Below are 20,027 nucleotides of genomic sequence, written 5' to 3'. Positions count from 1 at the left end.
GAGACAGGGACTAGTTAAATTGCCTTAAGGAGACGACCTTGAAGATTATTTACACAGAATGTGTATTGTTACAACTCAGAATTCATGTTGCCGTGTAACCATCCACTCAGACTTTTAAATTCGTGGGATTCTGACCAGAACCATTAAGTTTAGAAAAATCCACATTGATCATTTTCAGGGAATAAGCTTCTCTATTTAGTGATTAAAGAAACTTTTGATTTTTTTCTGCATTCTTAACAGGTTTTAAAATATAAAATTTTTATTTGACATGTCACTTTTTTAATAGAGAGAATAAAGCTCATGCTGTTTTAATATGTAAATAAATGTTTTTGTATTTCAACAAACGTGTTATTTCCTGGCTCTTTGAGAAATATTTTGCAAGATACTTAGATTACCTACTGTTGGAAGAATACAGACGTGACTTTTATGAATATAGGCGTAGTACAGATCTGTTGGTTTTTTCTACAGTGCAAGACATGAGGCCTAGGAGAGCTTTGCTGCTGATTGCCAGGAGGAAAGATCCAAGATCACAGTTTCCCCTCCTGTTAAATTAAGTAGCTGGACTGAATTCTTTCCTCTTCTAAGATGAGTTTCCATGAGCCTATGTCTTTTGTTTATATTCAGGAGTATTAGCAATATCATATTAAATACTGAATACCCCTCCCTTCCCCTGAAGCAAAGTGTAGTGTGTGCTAAATAAGCTTTTAGTTATCTGATTCTCGTTTCTCAACCTACAGGCAATTTTTGTGTTGCACCTTTCCAGGCAACCTGGAAGGCCTTTTTAGCGATAGGTGGCGCTATTGCACATTCTTACAGTCTTAATTTTCCTGTTTGTAAAAGAAGGCTTAAACAACGTTATTTTATTTTGATTTCTTTCCTTAATGATTCAGAATAGCCCAATGTCCATTATGTCTGTCTACCTGGAAAAATTATTCTGCTTATATTTTAGTTTTATTCTGTCATCTTGCTGTGAACATTTTAGACTTGCTGTGCAAAGAATGGCAAAATCGGACTTTTCTTCCAGTGTTAGAAACCAGTGAGCCGGGATTTTATAAAACAGCTAGAAGCGGACTCTGGAGAAACTTAAAGGTAAAAAGTGTGTTGAGTTCACTGAGTATTGACCCCGCCGCTGTGTGTTAATTGGTGGTAGGAGATTTGGTACATATACGAAGGGGTGAAGTGCTTTGACTTGGGTTTGCGTGCACGCGCTGCCACTGAGCCACGTGAGCCTGAGTCAGTTTCTTCTGAGTTTTTCCCTCGCCTGTGATTTGGGGACGCTCGTATCTGCTTCGTAGAATTGTGAGAATTACTAATTATGTAAAGTGTTTACCACAGTGGGTTTGTCAAGAGGGCTCTTAAACTTTAGCTGCTGTTTTGTGTGAAGCCATCATTTGAGAGTCTTTGGCAACTACTAAGAAACAGGAAAATAAGAAAAGCTGGTTTTATGATGAAAGATATTTGAGGAGGTTCTATAATTCCTATACCTATAATTTAGCATCACCAGAGTCAGAACTGTTACACAGTCGCCATGAACCAACGTTAAGCCACAGAATTTTTTGTTACTTCATATATGTTGGGGCTTCAGGGGATCCAAAAGTTATACACATGTTGTCTCCAGCAGCCAACTGAGAGATGACACAAAAGACAAGGCAGGAGATAAATGTCTTCTTTGTTACTGATGAAGCCACATTCTCCATGAACTTCAGGGCTGTGTGAAAATGCTTGTCATGATACTGTGTCGCAGTATTAGAAACTCACCCTGTCCCAGCTGTCTCTGGGCCACAGCGAGCCTTCCCTTGAGAGGACCTGCCCCTTCATACACAGAGCTGTCCTGCCATGGAGCTGAGCATCCCGGGTGCTTCCAAAAGGTGGTCAACACTGGAGGGAAAGGAAGGGTTTCACATACCCTGCTTGTCTCCCTGGACTCACACCTCACTCTGTTAGTGTGACGAGGTCTAGCTGTGGGCCAGAGATCAGGGGTGTGAAGGGAGAAGTACTCTCTATGGCCCAGAGGAGTGGGAAGAGGCATCCCCTCCTTCAGTTTAAACAGCTGGTGGGATGGAACAGAAGGGTGCACCCCAAGTGTTTATAAAAGGAGAAATAAGGATTTCCTTTGGGACTTAGTCTAGCCAGGAAACACAGAAGACGATTAGAAAGGAGACTTGTAAACCACTGTATTTTTAAGTTGACATTTGTTGAGAACCAAAAATGTGCTACATTCTTTTCTGAGGGTTTTACAGAAATGAATCATTCAATCTTCTCAACAAGCGAGTAAGGAAGGTTTGATTGTTATCCCAGGTTTACAGTGTGGAAATTGAGGCACACAGAGGGTAAGTAAGTTGGCCAAGGTCACAGAGTTAGTAAGTGGCAGAGCTGGTATTTAACCCCTGGCTGTCTGGTTTTGAGGCTCCCAGAGATGGGCTTTGGGTGTTTAGATGTATCTGCATCCCTGGATTTCTGTACACCTGTGCATCAGTAAGCCCAGAAAGGACAGAGAAGGGAGAGTTACACAGGTGCTCAAAGTCGTGTCTTGGCCATGGAGAGTGCACCGTGATTGGCGTTAATTGTTTTCCAGGCAGTAGATCTGTTTGTATAACAGAAATTTAGTCCATTGAGTTAATCTAGAAACCCTTCATGCTCTGCTTCTGTCCACGCTTGCCATGTGACTGCCCGGGATTTGGCCATTGAGGAGAAAATGTACTCATGGTTGAACTCTGATATCGCAGTCTGGTTCATAGTTTCACGTCTTCTGTTACATTAAGTTAAGTTTCTGGTTTTCTTGCATCGATGTCTCATGAGTTTGGTTAATGTGAAACCAGTCCATGGGAGCCCAGGGCTAATAACGGTATAATTTCTTAGAATGTTGTGGCATTTCTAGCCATGCAGACCTGACTGGAGGATGTCCGCCTTCCTCACTGATTTCCCGCAAGAACACGGTCATCTCCCACCCCCGGATATGAGGCTGGGAGCTCTCTGAGTAGGCCAGTCAGAGTCCAAGTCCAGCAATCAGAAAATGATGAAGTACCTGGAAGTGGGTTTAATAGAAGTAAGGGGCTTCCAGGTAGTCCGATGGGTTGTTCGAATAATTTGGTGAAAAGCTGTCCACTGTCTGTGGTTTAGCTGCTTCTTTGCTGTTGAAAATTCTGGATTAGATGAAGGGATTTTAAAAAGCAGAAAGGAGTGATTTCAGGTGGTACATCCACACCGGGCAGATGTGATGGATGACCGCCTGTGTGAGGCGTATACAGAATCTTACAAACTTCATAAAACAGCTTTAAAAACTGCCATCTGAGTGCACTTCATATGGGGTCCAGATCATCACTGGTCGTGCTGTGAGGGCAAGTAACTGATGATGGCAGAAAGGACATGGAGGCATCAAAAAGGTCTCAGTCATGTTCCCTCTTTAAAGGATATGTCACAGTGTAATATATTTGAGCTGGTTTTTCACTGAACAATTTTTAGTGTTTTCTGGGACTCCCCAGTTCCCCAAGGTTCCATGCAGCTGGGTGTCCCCTCAGTGCAGCTCTGTCAGCGCTTGCCCTGGGGTGACGTGGTGTCACGGGGAGCAGGGCGGTCAGCGTCCCCGGCTCCTCCGAGCTCCATCTCCTCATCCGCAGAGCCGGGTTTCTCATCCGTGTCTACTTAGCAGGATTGCTGAGAATCACACGTGATGGTGATTTGTGGTTGTCTCTGTGATTGGCATATAGACAATATTTGATAGAAACATTTGTTTTATTATTGTAATTACGGCTCCTCGATTGCAGTGGTTTTTGTCTATTTTTTTATAACTATTTTCTTATTTTTAAATATGACCTTATTTCTATTTATTTTTTTGGAGGTACTGGGGACTGAAGCCAGGACATTGTGCATGCTAAGCAGGTGGTCTACAACTGAGTAACACCCACCCTCCTTGTCTGCACTTAAAAATAAATATTGCAATACACAAAATAACTCTTAAACACCATCATGGGACCTAGTCTCTGTATAGGCAATTGAACACGTATACTATTTCAATAAGAATATATGTTGTTTGGACATACATTTCTGAATCTGTTAATGTGCTTAAAGATGATCATACCTAGTGATAAACACGAGACTTGGATCCAGTACTTCTTAGGGTCTGTTTTGCCATCAAGAGAAATTACACTCTACAGAGAAGGCTAATTGGGTCTCTTTGATATTTGGATGGTTTAGCAGTTGATCAAGGCTTTCAAAAGCTGACAGTTTTGTATTTTAAACAAACTACAAAGTTATCTTCTAGAAGTTGTAAGTCCTAAGCTTGTGAAGTGCCCAGTAATCCAGGGGGAATATGTCTGTGTCTGTGTGAATGACTGTGTGTGTGTTTTCAGGAAGGTAGAAATAAGTTCCATATAGACTTCTGATATATTTCTCCTCTAGTTTAAGCTGTAGGCTTATATTTACACAAATAACTTGATATGCTTTTGTCATTTGGCATATTGGTGAAAATAAGTCATTCTCATACTTGTTTCAGAAGGGTTGGGAAGCATGAGCTAAGAAAATGGGAGGAGAAAGAGGCAGGGAGGCTCTTCACACTTCATGCATAATATGAGAAACAGTAACTTTTCTTTTCTCTTTTCTTCTAAAGCAAACTGGCACTGAATTGTAACCTGCTATTACTCAGAATTGCTTTTCTGATCAGATACAAGTGCCTCAGATTTTTCAAGGGAACATGAATGATGAAATGTGTTTTAGCAGTTATCTTTAAAAGTAGTTTTATTTTTCAAGTAAAAGGCTGTAGCCTGTTCTTTCTTCCAGCGGTACACGAAGTTCTCATTGATCCAGGTACATGATTTATGTGCTTAGTTTCTTTGGGTTTTTTGGGTTTTTTTCTCAGTGCTTGTTTCATTGTGGTGTGAATGAATGTTTAAAATTTCTGGATTTTGATCTTTAGAACATGCTGATTTATCAGAACTGTTAAAAACCTGATTGTTCTTTCGTCCTTGTTTGGTGGGGCACCCTATTGGTTACTGTTGTCTGTTAAAGAGGGAAATTCTTCCTCTATCCTGCAGATCATTAAGTGAATGGTTTGCAGTGTGCCTTTAAAATTATTTGAATGCATTGAGCATGTTTGTCCAGTGAATTTTGAATTGACTCATTGTAATGACTTTGCTTTGATTCTGTGGCTTTTGTCCTCTCCACAAGAATTTGAATTCTCTGTTGCATTTTGTATACGTGTTCTTCACAGGGGAAGAAATTTTGCATTTTTTACAGAGGTGGGTTTTCCTAACCCCTCTGAATGCATTTTGTAAGTGATACAAATATAATCTGTTTTTGCAGTGCTTAGTTATATCATAAACTAGTTTTTGGCTTAATCAGAAACAATGACAGAGTGATAATAAAAAATAGGAAAACCTTCCTTCCTTTGAAGAATAGAAATCAGGTGGTCAGGCTCCCGCATGCTTTGTGCCTGACACACTTACTCTCATGTCATTGTGTATCATGATTCGGAGATGGAGTTGCTTCAGGTTTATAGATTTTTCTTTAAACATTTGTGTTGAATTCTTTCTCGAGGCTGATGTATCCTGTTGGGTTTGTTGAAAGTTTAGAAGGGAAACAAATGCGTTTTTTTGGTTTCCGGAGGCCTGAGTTGCTCATGATAAAAAGCTGAGGGTGGGCTGAGAAACAAAGTGACACTCCCTCTCCTCCCAGATGAAATTGATGAACAATGAAATCAATTAAGTGTATCGGTATTTGACCAATAGAAGTTAGCGAGACCAAACTAGCTAGTTATGCCCAAAGAAATTACTGAATTCACCTGCAGAATTAAGTGCTTTACCAAGAAGCAGCAGCTTAGAGCAATCAGAAAAATCAGTAAAATGATGAGATATAAAATGAATATAATATCTTTTATTTCTGAAATGTTTCTACGTTAAGTTGTGTAGAGCTTAAATTAAGTTTCAAGCACCAGGAGTTAAGAATGTGGGTGGTTCTGTATGATCGTTATTCAGGGATATGCCTAGACCCTGCTAGAGTGGCTGAAGCTGGCAGGAAAAGGCCTAGAGCCAGGATTTGTCACCTAAGGTGTCCTCCAAAATGGTTCCATGTGGGAGCCCATTTTTGGGTTAAGAAATTTTAACAGACACCAGCCTCCTGTCAACTTTAAGAAGAAAAATATATGCTTAGTAACTGCTTTGCAAACAAGCGCCTGTGCATCCTCACTGCTGTCTCCTTGCCTTAAAAAGCAGAGACAATGCTTTGCTTGAGAAGTTGTGGTTTTAGATAGCACTCAGCTCATTGCAAAGCAATGACCTAGGCCCTCAGCTATAAACGCTGGGCTTGTGTGCAGTTAGATAGCCTATTATCCCCAAAACAAGGACCTAGCTGGTCTGGTGGTCTGCTGTGTAATTCACATATCTAAAGAATATATCTTACTCCCCTCACCCCATGACTTCCCTAAAGATACACTAAGCCTTTGTACTCATGTTGGATTCTACAATCTCTGTCTGATCCCTTTTTTCCCCAGGTTCCTGTTTAGTATCAACACTGTAGCTGTTAATGACTTTTTACTTTGATTATACACAATAAACATGGGAGCATTTGAGAGGCTCGTGGAGTTGGCTCCCTAATCCTTCTCTATTTCTTGACTTTTTCCACAGAGTCTTGAGTAATCATTCCGTGTCGGTAAGACTTCTGCCAGCCAGAACCCACAGTTCCAGGTGAGAACGTTGCAGGCTTTGACTCTCCTACCCGAGGGAGAGAGAGAAGAGAAATGAGATCTGCTCCCTCGTGGTCCCTTCCTGCTCCAGGGCCACTCCAGTTCACCTGCAGCCTTCTGGCCTCTGCTCAGAGGGCCTCTGTCCCAGGACTGACCGCAGCTTTTTCTTCCCTTGTCAACATTTGCTGTGCCTTTCGGAAGCTGGTCTCTTCTCTGCAATTCAACCCTGGCAGATGTGATGGTGGTCAGCGTGCTTGTGGGCAGTCACTTGGGGACTCCCAGGAGCCATGCTGTTTCCTCAGTCTCTCATTCGGGGTTACAGAACAGTCGAGCCCTGAAGGAAGCCCATTCACGTGAGGTCAACAGAGTATTTCATCACTTTCATTTTATTTTTAAATTTTCAGTGGAGAAATAGTTTGTAGCAAACTGTTCCAGATATTCGGCCACCTGCTTTCCTCACCACCTTTTCCTTGTTGCCTATGGTGCTTGTTTTAAGAACGAGGTTTCTTCTCTGGTCATTTCTAGCAGCTGGGCTTGCTAAATCCTTGATCTGCATTTGAAGCAGAAGGCTTCTTGGTGATGTCAAACTGATTTTCCTATTTCTGAATATTTCGTGAACACTCAGCAACAGTTTCAAGTGAATTTCTCTTGTCCAATTTCGGTTAACTCACATTTGCTGATCTTCTGCTTTCATGCTGAGGGCAGTTTCTTCTTCCTGTATTAAAAGTTAGCAGTTTGCATTTACTATTTGAAGGTACTGGCCCTAGGTTCTTTTTCCTTAACAGTTTTAATACAATTCACCCACTAACATGTGCAGCACTTTTTACTCTATGCCCAGAATTATGCATCTAAGTCAATCTCAGAACATTTTCATCCCCCAACAGGAAGCCCCATATGCACAAGCAGTCATTCCCATTTTCCCCATCCTCCCCCAGCCCCAGGGAGCCACTCTTCTCTCTCTGTGGATTTACCTGTGCTGAACATTTAATGTAAATCGAGTCACTTCATGTAAGTGGAACCGTCTATTGTGACTGACTTCTTTCACACTGAGTAACGTGTTCAATTTTTGTCCACGTTGTGGCCTGGGTCAGTACTCTATGCTTTGCTATTGCTGAATTATATTCTACTGAATACATGGTCCCCACTGTTTACCCATTCATCAGGTGATAGTCATTTGTGTTGTTTCTGCTTTTTGGCTGTGATGAGTAATGGCGCCGTGAATATTCCTGTAGGAGTTTTTATGTGGACATTTGTTTTCAGTTCTCTTACGTGTGTGCCCAGAGAGCAGAATTGCTGGGTCATTCATAAACCAAATGTTCAACTCTCTGAGGACCTGCCAGGCTGTTTTCTAAAGTGGCCACGCTGTGTTACATCCTCACCAGCAAGGGCTGCGCACTCCACTTCTTCTGGGTCCTCATTAGTGCTTGTTACCCTTTTTTTTTTATAACCTATTGTAGTGAGTGTGAAGCAGTTTCCCCTAGTGGTTTTGACTTGATTTCCTTTACAGCTAATGATATTGAACACCGTTTGATAGTGCTTATTGGCCATTTGTAAATTTTCCTTGAAAAATACATTTTCAGATCCTTTATTCACTTTTTAATTGAGTTTCCTTTTTATTGTTGAGTTCTAGGGGTTTTTTTTTTATTTGAAGATACAAATTCCTAATCAGATAAATGATTTTAAAAAATTTTCTCCTGTCTATTGTTTTTTCACTTTCTGGATGGTGTCCTTTGAAGTAAAGTTTTACATTTTGATGAACTCCAATTTATCTCTGTTTTCTTTGTTCCTTGTGCTTTTGGGGTATTATATAAAATCTGAGGTATTTTATTTAAACTTTTATATATAAAATAACTTAATTCTTAGGACCATTCTAGCAGACGGGTCCTGTTTTTGTCCCCAGTCTATGGATAGGAGACTGTGATGCAGAAAATTTCACTGACATACCAGTGTCACAGCTAGCCAGTGCTGTGGGAGTTCAGACCCTCATGTTTGTCCCCAGCATCTGTGCTCTTCACCACCATGTACCACTTCTTCCTGGAATCGTTATTGAAAAAGTCTTTCCTTTTTTGATTACTTGTTAGTTTGTTTTCTCATTGGGGACCACATCTCCTCATTTTCCTTTCGGATATCAGTGTAGCTTTATTTTAGGTCTCATGTAGGCAGAAGCATTGCTGTCAGTTAATTTCTTTATTACTCACTCTCCAGTGATGATTGTTGCTAATTGACCTAATCAAGTCATGCTTAAGTCTTTTCTGCTCATGACACTAAAAACAGAGTCATGACTTACAGAATGCTCAAAGAAAAAGGTACTTGAGTGATTTTATTTTTCTAACCAATCAAATTAAAACCACGGTGTTAACACAGATTATAAGCCTTCCAGAATAGGGTCACTGTCTTCCTTGGGTTTCATTTGTTTGGTCACAGTGTCTGGATAGTGCCTTGCTGTCCAGCAGTTTTGTTAGGATACGTTGCTCGTGAATCATTGTAAAGACAGAATTTTGACAACAGACTGTGTTGTTCATTTCACGAGGGAAAAGATCATATAGAAATACTTGTCAGATGTATTTTAAAATTAAGCTTGGAATTTTGAGAAGAGTTCAAGAAAACATACAAAGCTCTTTTTCCCAAATTTTAGATCTATCTTAGATACATTATGTTTACATAACAGAGTAACTTATCAACTAGATTTGACAAGAGGAGTGTATTATTGATTATTTGTTTTAGTTGGAATATTCTAACTGGGATAAAGTAATCAGTGCCCATAAATGAACAAATATGTTTGTATTATTTTGCAACATAGGAGCAGACTTCATATGTTTCTATATAATATATATGACTGTGTGTTTTAATCTGTCTGTCAGTGTTTTCATAGTTTTTCAGCAATGTTGTAACTTTAGAATTCTTCTGAGAAAATCACCCGCGATTCTAGTGCAGTTTGTACCGTGCATCCTGTCTTTTGCATGGGATTCCACTGTCCCCTCAGTGAGGACTTTCCTCTCCTATTGAGTTAGTAGCAGAGTTAAAGGAACTGTGATTTCTAGGCCTTCGCTCTCCATGTGTTTGCCTTTGGCTGTCAATCACGATTTTCCCTTTCTTGAGTTTTCATTGTTCCATTAGAATTTTTGAAAATAACTATTAATATGTTGCATCGGTCTCCCTAGAAACTTGATGTGTTTGTGCTTTTCAGTTTTCAATTTATGAAACATGTAAATGCACTCTTGTTTTGAAGTAGTCCTTTTTCACTAGATATTTGTTTACCTCTTTATAGTTAAAATATTTTTTCCCAATGAATAAATCGGTGTGCATGTTTTAAAATATACCTTACTTTTTATTGTTCTTATTGTAACAGTTATATTCATTGTAGAGAATTTAGAAAATAAGGATAAACACAATAATAACTTAAAAATGGCCTCTAACCTCACCTGGAGATACAGTTGTAAGGTTTGAAATTGAGAATTACAAGTCCTCTCAACTTGTTCTTCTTTTTCAAGTATATTTTGGTTACTGAAACCCTCGAATTCCCATATGAATTGTAGCAGAAGCTAGACAGTTTCTGCAGTGGAGGCCGCTGGGATTGTGATCGAAACCACATTGTATGTATGAATCACTCTGGAGAGCATTGCCATCCCAAGAGCGCTGTCTTCTGATCCAGGAATGTGCGTGGTGTCTCTGTCCAGGTATTTAGGTCTTCTTTAATTTTTTTTCAACAATGCTTTGAGTTTACAGAGCATTATTTTACTTTATTTTTCTTTGCCTTTATACTGAGGACAAGTGTGCAAGGTACCGGGATCAGAAGTGTATTTCAGCCCCGCGACTTGCTGCCACAATGAACGCTGCACTCTTACTTGGCCCTCTGTAAAATCTTGCACAAAATAGGACGTCAGTAACTCTCTCGAATGAATGATAATATGATTGTTGATTGATGTTCGAGGGTCCATGTGATGATGTCTTTTTCCCAGCCTTTCCCCTCTTCTTAACTATGCCCTTTCTCTTCCTTTCCTCCAGCCTGGTTTTCAGCCTGCCTGTGGCATTGATTTTCCCTGCCTGTAGATTCTTCCTTTCACTGGTTCAGGATAATGTTACATATGGGCTGTAGAAACATGCTAGATGACAGGAAAGAGCAAGTCCATTGCATGCTAGTATTTTAGATTGAGTTATTCTTTTATCGATTGAAATCAGGCTGACCCCCTGAGCCCTCCCATGAGCTCTTTCCACCTTCCTACAAGTGATACTGCTCTTGTTGCTGCATGTTCCCTGCCCCCAGCCTTGATTTTGGAGTTGAGTAAGTCACCATCAGTGAAGCCCTCTCTTTAAAAGTTGAAGAGAACATTTGCTCCTTCTCTCTCATTGGGGACTTGGATGAAATGAGTTACCAGATAAAGAATAGAGCCCCACCTCATTCTGAACCCCGCTCTTTCCGTTCTTTTCTCCAGGGGAAAAAAGTACAATTCAACAGTATAAAGATTGATTGTGAGCTAATGAGGTAGACAAGACAACCGATCATTTATTAAATATCCTTTCATGCTAGAAACAAATGTATTATACACACAAACAGCACACAAAGCACGGTAGAACCGTGGTTACAAACGTGGGTCCGAGTTCGAGTCCTGCTCTAGAGTGACCAGTCCTGTGAGATGGAGAACTGGTAGGTCGGCTTAGCCTCTCCAGGACTGGTTGTCTGTCCTGGAGAGACAGGGCTCGCTAGGCGTCCCCGCCGTAGAGGTGCTGTGGGGTGTAAACGATGCGCGTGGGCAGCCAGAGCACAGCTGCTCGTTCCTAGTAAGTGCAGGATCGCATAGCTTTTGCTGTGACGGCTTTATGACCGCCCTGTGTAGACTCTCAGTGCTCGGAAGGGATGCCTTGTGGTTTGGAGATGGGATTCTCACTTCTGTAAATACCCAAGTATAGTGTTATTGGGCCCCGCTGATTTGAATCTCTTCTTTAGAAAGTACATAATGTAGATATATTTTTCAAGCATGCGTGCTTTTTTTCCTTTACTATTTAAAATTCTACCCTCTCATCTCTTGGTGTGACTTTTCATGGAATCCAGGAAACAGCCCTAAGCTACCTGCCTCTTCACACTTCTCCGTGGTGGTTTCCTTCCCTGACTAGAAGAGGGTTTTGCATAGGAAATTTTATTTGGTCCTCTTTTCTTGGAGTCTCTCTGTCTGTCTGCCCATCTCTCACCTCTCAATCTGTCCATTTATCGACCCACTGATTCTTCTGACATGTTCCAAATCGCATTTCAGGCAGCTTACAGAAGAACAGATACCAAATAAACAGGTGAGAAAATGAGGCCAAGTTCATACAGTGAAGCTAGGAGGCGAGTCTTTATGATGGTTGTAGGCGTGAGACACACGCCTCTTCCCTGTGACTTACAAGATGAACAGCAAGAGTGTGCCTAAGGCTCCCAGCAGACACAGGGAAACAGGGTTTGTGGGAGATGCTCATTGACCGTGAAATAAAGAAGTGGCTGAGCTACTTAGGCTTAGAAGAATATTTTGAGTGTCTTCCAAAATCAGAGTATTGCATCTTTTCTTTTGTGAGAGTTCTAAGTATAGTTGGCTACATTCTATACCTGGAAGTTTCTCCAAAACTGCTTCCCACGTGAGTCCCATGGCTCGGGAATGGGGTGGTTCTGCTCATTGACGGGGGTTGGCCAGAAAGAGAAAATGAGAGCCTCAAAGGAGCCTGGGATTTGTCAGTTATGTTTTGTCACTGCTGTAGAGTTCAAAAAATGCTTTCACAGTTTCTCTCCATCTGAGGCGGCAGCGTGCTCTCTTACCAGCATCAGGAGTGCAGGGCCACGGGATGGTGGGGGCTGACTGCACTGCCGTCAAGACAGCTGAGCTAGTCACTGCAGGTGTGTTTCTTTTACATACTTCATTTCATGTTCTTTACTAGAATGTTTCAACAGGGAGTTAATTAACTGAGTTAATTAACATCAAATAAGTATGATCTTTGTTGAAAAGACATTTATAGGCAGAATATAAGCTGTGTAGACTTTAAAAACCGTTTCATTACCGAAATTTCATTTGGGAAGATGCACAGTTTATCTTATATATGCCTCTCTTAAAGTAACAAAGAAACCAGACAGGAAAGGCAGAGGATGGTTTCTGTTCTTCCTCTCGGCTTGCAGGTGCCCTCACGCCCAGTAGCATCAATCCAGACACCAGCACTGACACTGGCCGTGCTCAGAACTGCCTCAGCTCTGAAGACACTGCTGACAAATAGAAGGGGGCCGCGCCCTGTTACAGCAGGTGCTGTCACTCTGTGGGTCCTTATGTAACTGCGTGGTGTTAATCAGGATCGCCCGTTGTACATTGTGTGACGCTGCTGTCTTGTCTCCTACTTACTTGTTTCTCTAAGTATTCATTATTCTCCAATGCGTGGTACTACACACCTGAAAATGCTTTTTTCAGATGAAAAAGAATGTGCATTTAAAATAATAAGTCTGAAAAAGGGGGCAAAGTTGCTATCCTGTTCCCGCTATTCAAAGATAATAATTAACACGTTAACGTATATTTTCGTCAGCGTGTATCACCTCTGTCATAAAAAACCAGAGAGCACTCTGTGCCTGTTTACTGTGTGGACACCTCCATTTTCCATTCAGCTTTTTATATGTTTTTCTACAATATTCTATCTCCCCTGGCATGATTTTTGATGACCAGTATAGCATTCTGTCTTGTGGAGGCATCGTCCATTTTACTTCGGACTTAAATAAACTTTTAAATTCCAAGTATATTTAACTGAAATACTGAAAAGAGAACTGTGGTGGTACAGGAAGGCCCTACTTCCCTTCCCCTTATTTCCGAAGAGTAAAAGCTGTTGAAAATTTGGTATATATATTTCATGACCCTTATGCCTATGACATACATATATACACACATATGAGAATTCTATATATACGTGTGTGTATATATGCTTTATTTAAAAATGAGACCATACTATATGTTTTTCTGCTGCTCGCTTTATTCACTCAGGTGTATATCATACACGTCCTCCCACTCCAGACTCACCCAGTCCTTTCAGAAAGAGTGGAGGGTTCTCCTGAAGTGCGGGTGTGGTCTCTTGTCCACGGACACCTTTGGTGGGAGAATGCTGTGGACAAGGCCCTGGACCACGGCGAAACGCCGGCTCCCTCAGTGCTCGCAGGTCGCTGTGATTTACCGCATCATTGTTTTGATGGTGGACACTTAAGTTTTCTCCATTTTCCACTGTCAGAAAGATGTTTGACTGGCATCCTTCTTGTACAGACATTCCTGTGATCTTGTATGTGTATTCCTTTAGTTAAGGCTTCTGGAAATTTAGTCCCTGGATGTGACAATTACATTCATCACAGACTCCTTTCAAGTGACTCTAGAAATTCCTTCTCCAGTGGGGAATGAAAAGATGCACAATTACTTATGTAACCAATTCTCTATTGCTGGATATGATTTCACTTAATTTTTTCTTCACACCATTGTAAACAGTGCTGTGTAAATGCCCTGAAAGGTGCATTTTTTGGACTGATTTTTCTTTTTCCTAAAGGAAACGATTCCTAGAAGTGGTGTTGAGTCAGTGTGTACGTACGTTTTTCAGAGTTTACATATCCATTGACATGTCGTCCTCCGAAAATGTCGCTCATGGTTTGTTCTCCCACAAATGGACACTAGCTAGAATATGTATTAAAAATATTTGCCAATATGATGAGCAAAAGTGCTTTTTCATTGTTTTAGTTTGCATTTCATGACCAATGAGGTATTGAGCATTTTTTACTCATTAGCCATTTGACTTTTTTAAAATTAATGATACCTTTTTTCCTTTGCACACATTTAAGTGGGGGAGCTTCTTGTTGCTTTGTGACAGCTCTGTGTATGTTATGAACATTAACCCCTTGTCTTCATCAACATGTATCACAGAGCTTTTTCTTGTCATTTCTTGCCTTTCATTTTGTTCAGGAGGTTTTTTATTTTGGTTGTGTCTCATAATATTCATATGATAGTAAATGTCTTCCTTATGGGTTTTATCTTTGACATTATTCTTAGAAATACTTTCTTATAATGGAATAAATTTCTTCTGTAGGTTTTTTTTTAATCTCTAACATGGAGATGATAATAGTACTTGTTAATGTAAGGGTAAGTTGAGTTAATAAGAGCAAAGTGTTGTATTTGCTGTTATTAGTACTTTTTAATATTTATATCACTGTCTGTAATTTATCTTCTGCTCCTTATGACAGGAATAGGATTTATTCTTTCCAGGTGATTCTCTGATTGTCCCAGGACAATTATTGAAGACATACTTTTCTCTTTGATTTGAAATCCCACCTGTACAAAATACTTATGTACACTAGAGTCTCTTTTTGAGCTCATGGTTCCTTTCTGTCAATCTGCCTTTCTTACTCCAGCACCATATGTTATATATTGTAAAAATTTATTTAATAATTGGCAGTCTGAATTTTTTTTGATTATTTTATTCCATCCTAAATTTTCTTGTCTAGAATTATGACTTTATTATTCCTGAAGAATTCAAAAATATTTTGTTCAAGTTAAAAAAAATCAGATTGGCGTTTTCATGGGAATTTTTAGTAAGTTTTGAATTATTCTAAAGAGAACTTACATCTTTACAAAACTGCCTTCCTCCATGCAATTTGTTGATGTCTCTACATTCACACCTCTTACTTTACCCCTCAGTAGAATCCTGAAGTTTCTCCATTTAGAACATGGCCATTATTTTTGAATTTATTCCAGATTATTGTTTATGTTTTTGTCAATTTTGTAAGTGAGAATTTTTTGCTATTATATTTTTAAATGCTTAAAACTGACATTTAGAAAGGAAGATTAGGTTTGTAAATACTCACTTTGTAACTTGTCATTTAAAATTGTAAGTATTAAGTACTTGTTCCAGAATCCTTTCTTTTTTGTTTTTAAAAATTTGTGTCCAAGATTCTCAAAATGGTCTTAGCTAAGTAGTATATGTGGGGAGACAAATGGAGAGAGGTTGTGAGGCTCATGTACAAACTGTGAGCAGTTTCATGGCTACCTTTAGGCTGGAGAAACCACAGAAGAGCCCAGGTTAGACAAGGAATGGCTTTTTATGCACTTGAAAGCCAGCTTTCCTGCCTGTATGGTGAAGCCTGGTGGGCGTGGCAGGTAGATGATCAAGGTCTGATCAAGGTCATTGGCTGCACAGAGCGCTGTGTCTGTGAGAACTGGTGACCATTGCCATGGGAAATGCTTGGTGCCAGGAACACTGCAGAGGAGCTGGGGAGCCTGTGTGTTAAGGATTTTCCAGTCCTGGGAGTGGGAAGATCAGACTCTGCATTCAGATCTGAGTTTGAATTCATCCTCTTTAGTTTACTGGTCCTCTGACTTTTGTCAAGTTATACATCCTGTTTGAACTCCTGTCTCTCAAAACAGGAGAACTACGGCCTGCTGCTAGAGTGTTTGATCAGGGTAAATGATTTGTGTGTATAAGATGCCACGTACAGTCACAAGCTCAGTAAGAATTGGGCTGTCGCCTCTTCTTCTGCAACTCAGTGCTCGATAAGTCATCAGGGGAAAGCGAGTCCCTAATTTATATGTGGTGCAAGGAAGAACAAAACTAACGTCTTGCCTTTCCCTGGCAGTATTCTTACTTCTTTGCTTCGTGTACCTCTTTCCTCCTTTACTCTTCTCTTTCACCTCCTCCACCAAGTTCCTGAGACTCTCTCAGAACACCAGATTCACATTACTTTAAATGTTGGCTCATCCCCATGAAATGACAGTGACATAAAAAAACTGTACACATCCCAGACATGATTGTATTTGATTTACACACACACACGTGCACACACACACACACACACATATCAGGCTACCTCCCATTTGCTGAGGGAGAAGGACCACTTTTTCTGAGTTTTCATTTACTGAGCATGAGAGCAAAGTCTCCTGAGCAGAATTTCGCCTGGCTTCATGCATGGTTTTTTAAATTGGATTTCTGCTTTGTGTCCATAGAAATATTCTCCTATTAGAAGAGAGGAAGTGGAGACATAGATATTCTGCTGAGATATTGGTATCATCATATTTGAGTTTTAAACGACTTAAGACAGCATAGAGTCGTAACTTTTTATGGGTGAGAATCCATGATGGTGTAAGTTGGACAAGAACCTGGGTCTCCTGCCATCGTGTCCACGCAGGTGAAGAGGCAACTGGTTGGGGGATGGCAGGGATCCTTCTTGCTTGAGTTCCAGGGTCTTGTTAGTTTTCATTGCTCAGCTGCCTTTAGTTTATGTTCATGTGCCCTCTCATGGGAAGGTCACTCTTTACTGATTGACTGAGTTTCTAATCAGCAAAAAGCTCTGGACCCACTCATATTTTCCAGAGTTTTTCTTCTGACCTGCTGACACTTTATATAAATGAGACCTAACAAACTACTGGATATAAAATCCTTATTGTTATTGTTTTCCCTCAAGTTCCATAGGAATGGGGTGCTGTCTCAGGCTGTCTAAGGCTAGATCTGAACAAATATAGGGTGATAGGCTGTGCTGCTGGACCCTCCCCAGTCGAATTGGTTTTCCACCTTAGTTTTTAGAATCAGGCAGATGAGTTCAAATCTTGTCTCTACCAGTTATTAGCTTTGTGACCTTGGGGAAGTAACTTTACTTTTTTGAGTTCCAATTTTCTTTATCTGTAAATAAGTTCTGTATTTATTATATGGTATTTGTTGTAGAATTGAATGAGCTAATTCCCTCATTTATACCTAAAGTACTTACCGCGTTGTTGTATGATGGTTCCGTGGTAGTTGATTACTAAGGCACACGGCAGTGAGAAAGGGGGTGGGGCCCCCTGGATCAAAGAGCTTATATTCCAGGATATGCTTGTAAAAGACTGGATTGCAGTGGACTTTTAGTAAATGTCCATTCCTTTCCTAATCCCCATTGATTGTGTATATATCTTTATACTAATATATGAACAATTTGTTTTTGCAATTTAAATATTTGTATTATTTAAAGAATGTAACTAGAACAAAAATACGTGAAATAAAATGATTTGACTTTTATTTTCCTTTCAATAGGCAAAACAAAATAAAATAGAAAAGAAAAGAAAAAGTATTGAAGGAGTAGAAATAATTTTATTTCCGTGGAATTAACTCCCTATATTATGTTTTTCCATTGTGTTGTTAAACAGCATATAAAATTGACAGTTTGTGACTTCAGTGTTGATAGCTAGGTGAATATACTTTCTTTTTGTGGTTGTCTTTGATGAATTATTTGCACTAGATCATAAATGATGTGCATGTTACATATTGGAAACAAGGAAACAGTGGATAAATACTACCTCCAATGCAGTCATTTTGTTACCGAGTCCAGACTCGTTCTGCTTGCCACATGACAGGCCAATAAACTGGGAGATGAAGTGTTGGAGCATGGAATAGTGACTTTATTTGCAACGCTGGCAGACCCAGAAGACGGCAGACTGATGTCCTCGAGATCCATCTTCCCCAAGTCAGAATTCAATCTCCTTTTATAATAAAAAGGGGCTGGGTTGTGGTTGGTTGTTGCATACTTCTTGCTGCATGAATTGTTTGTCCTCTGAATCCGCTGTTCTTGCAGGTGTCCATGTGGATCAAATCATGGTGCCCCTGTAAAGCCTCCAAAAAAACAAAGGTTATTCTCTATTTTGCAACATGCCATCTCTACAGAAGTGCAGATGAGCTAACATTTTTAAAGATCAGGGCCAGGAGAATAGGCTTTCCTGTAAATTTCAGGCTAAAGGCAACTTTCTTTTACAAATGGTGCAGATCTACCAAGTCTGAGCCTAGAAAACAGGGCACAGGTTTAAAGCCAAAAGAATAGATCAAACATAGGGTCAAAATTGTTCTTTTTTATTACAATTCCCTTTTCAGCCTCATAGATAATTTTAGTAAGAAACATGAGCAATTTTGTATTTTTGCTTCTTAATAACCGACAAGTGGGCCAACAATATTTTTGTGAGCAGGGATGCTGTGCTGGCCCTGGGGTGACAGCAAACTCTTGTTGGGGTGGCCGACCCTGAAAAATGTCTGATGCCCCGTGAGTGTTGGTGTGGGTCCCGCTAGACAGGGGCCCTCTTCAGGAACCAGCATATGGGCATTGTCCTCTGGAGACCTCTTTTTCGGCTGCAGGAAATTTTTTCAGATACTGTGATTGAAAAATCACTCCAGCTGGGGATAGTTAGGGGAAAAACGAAAAGGAAAAGTGTTTGGAGTAGAGTAGAAGAGTAGGACATAAGATCACGGATCCTGAGTACTTGGCAGCGGGGCCTCGGGAGAGAGGGGAGCACAGGTGGTGAGGGGCCTGGCTCCGGAACCAGCTCCTGTACCTGTCCCCGCGCCCAAGCCACATAGGTTTTAATTGACCTGGGCCACCTCTCTGGGCTGGATGTCACCCTGGGCAGAACCTTGAGAATCGAAGGTAAGGGGTGGGCAGCACTCACCTAGGGGGTCACTGAGGACTACGTTCAAGTCCACAGTGCCTTTCTGGTCATGTGTCTTCACTTGTCCTTTATCTCAGGATCTGTGGAGGAGGAGCAAGGAACTCAGGGAAGGATCCAGGAAGATATCCGACTGTGTTAAGAGAGGACAGAAAATGTGAAACGGGGAGTGAGGACACTTGCAGCAAAGTAAAATGACTTCACAACTATTGCTTCAGAGCTGCAGGTGTAAGAGAGCCTAAGCCTGTCTCAGAGTGCAGAGGACAAGCGGAAAGGAACGGCAAAATTTCCACTGACAATTGAAATTTTGTTAAATAGCCTGATACTGTTGTTTGCATCACTTGAATGAATGCAGGCATATTTTTTTGGGCAATTACAAGTTCACTCAACCCCACCAGCCCCACTTGCCCCCATCAGGGATGGGCTTTCTCAAGCACAGTGCCCCTCCTGCTTGGGTGGGCCATGCTGCTGGTCCTCCCCTCGGGCAGGGCTGCTGCAGGGCACTGAGTCCGCGAGGCACGGCCTGTGATACACGACTGGAACATCTCTGCTCTTGACTGGGGGCCTCCATTTCCCCTGCAGTGTAAGAATGCCGGTGACTGAGTTAGAAGCATGCTTCCAAGCTGTCCGTGTCCTCGGCATCCAGAAGCGGAGCCTGGAAGCTTCCGAGTTTCTCCAGGATGCGGTCAACTTTCACCTTCCGCAGGTGAGTGTATGTCCTTACACAAGTGGAGGAATTACTGCAGTTTTCCTGGAACTTTCTCACCACTAGTCCATCTGATTTATCTGTGCTAGGATTCAGTATGGCCTGCTAAAGAATCTGGAGTGAGATCTTGAAACCCTGATGAAGAGGATTATTTATTTCATTTCTCTATGTGATAGTCTTTTACTTTTAAAATTCAGAATGATTCTTTCAGGAA

The 20,027-nt window shown here is 40.8% G+C and overlaps 1 protein-coding gene and 1 long non-coding RNA gene across 3 annotated transcripts in view; both read left to right on the top strand.

Annotated features, from left to right (window-relative positions):
• Positions 1-1,039: 1,039 nt before the first annotated feature.
• LOC140694659 (uncharacterized) lies at positions 1,040-19,427 on the top strand. The gene is made up of 4 exons (XR_012070243.1): positions 1,040-1,089; positions 6,618-6,677; positions 18,031-18,140; positions 19,188-19,427. It is a non-coding gene; the product is annotated as an uncharacterized lncRNA (long non-coding RNA).
• A 92-nt stretch (positions 19,428-19,519) lies between these two features.
• LOC140694645 (trafficking protein particle complex subunit 9-like) overlaps positions 19,520-20,027 on the top strand; it is a 29,930-nt gene continuing 29,422 nt past the window's right edge. The window contains exon 1 of one of the 2 annotated variants that reach the window (XM_072957806.1): positions 19,520-19,813. In XM_072957806.1, coding sequence (XP_072813907.1) covers positions 19,788-19,813 — 26 coding nt within the window. In that variant the 5' untranslated portion in view covers positions 19,520-19,787. The remainder of the gene's footprint in view (positions 19,814-20,027) is intronic. The other variant, XR_012070227.1, reaches the window with a different exon arrangement.

The sequence above is a fragment of the Vicugna pacos genome, unplaced genomic scaffold (genome assembly GCF_048564905.1).
Source record: "Vicugna pacos unplaced genomic scaffold, VicPac4 scaffold_77, whole genome shotgun sequence".
NCBI classification, from domain to species: domain Eukaryota; kingdom Metazoa; phylum Chordata; class Mammalia; order Artiodactyla; family Camelidae; genus Vicugna; species Vicugna pacos.
This window is presented reverse-complemented; position numbering and strand designations above follow the sequence as displayed.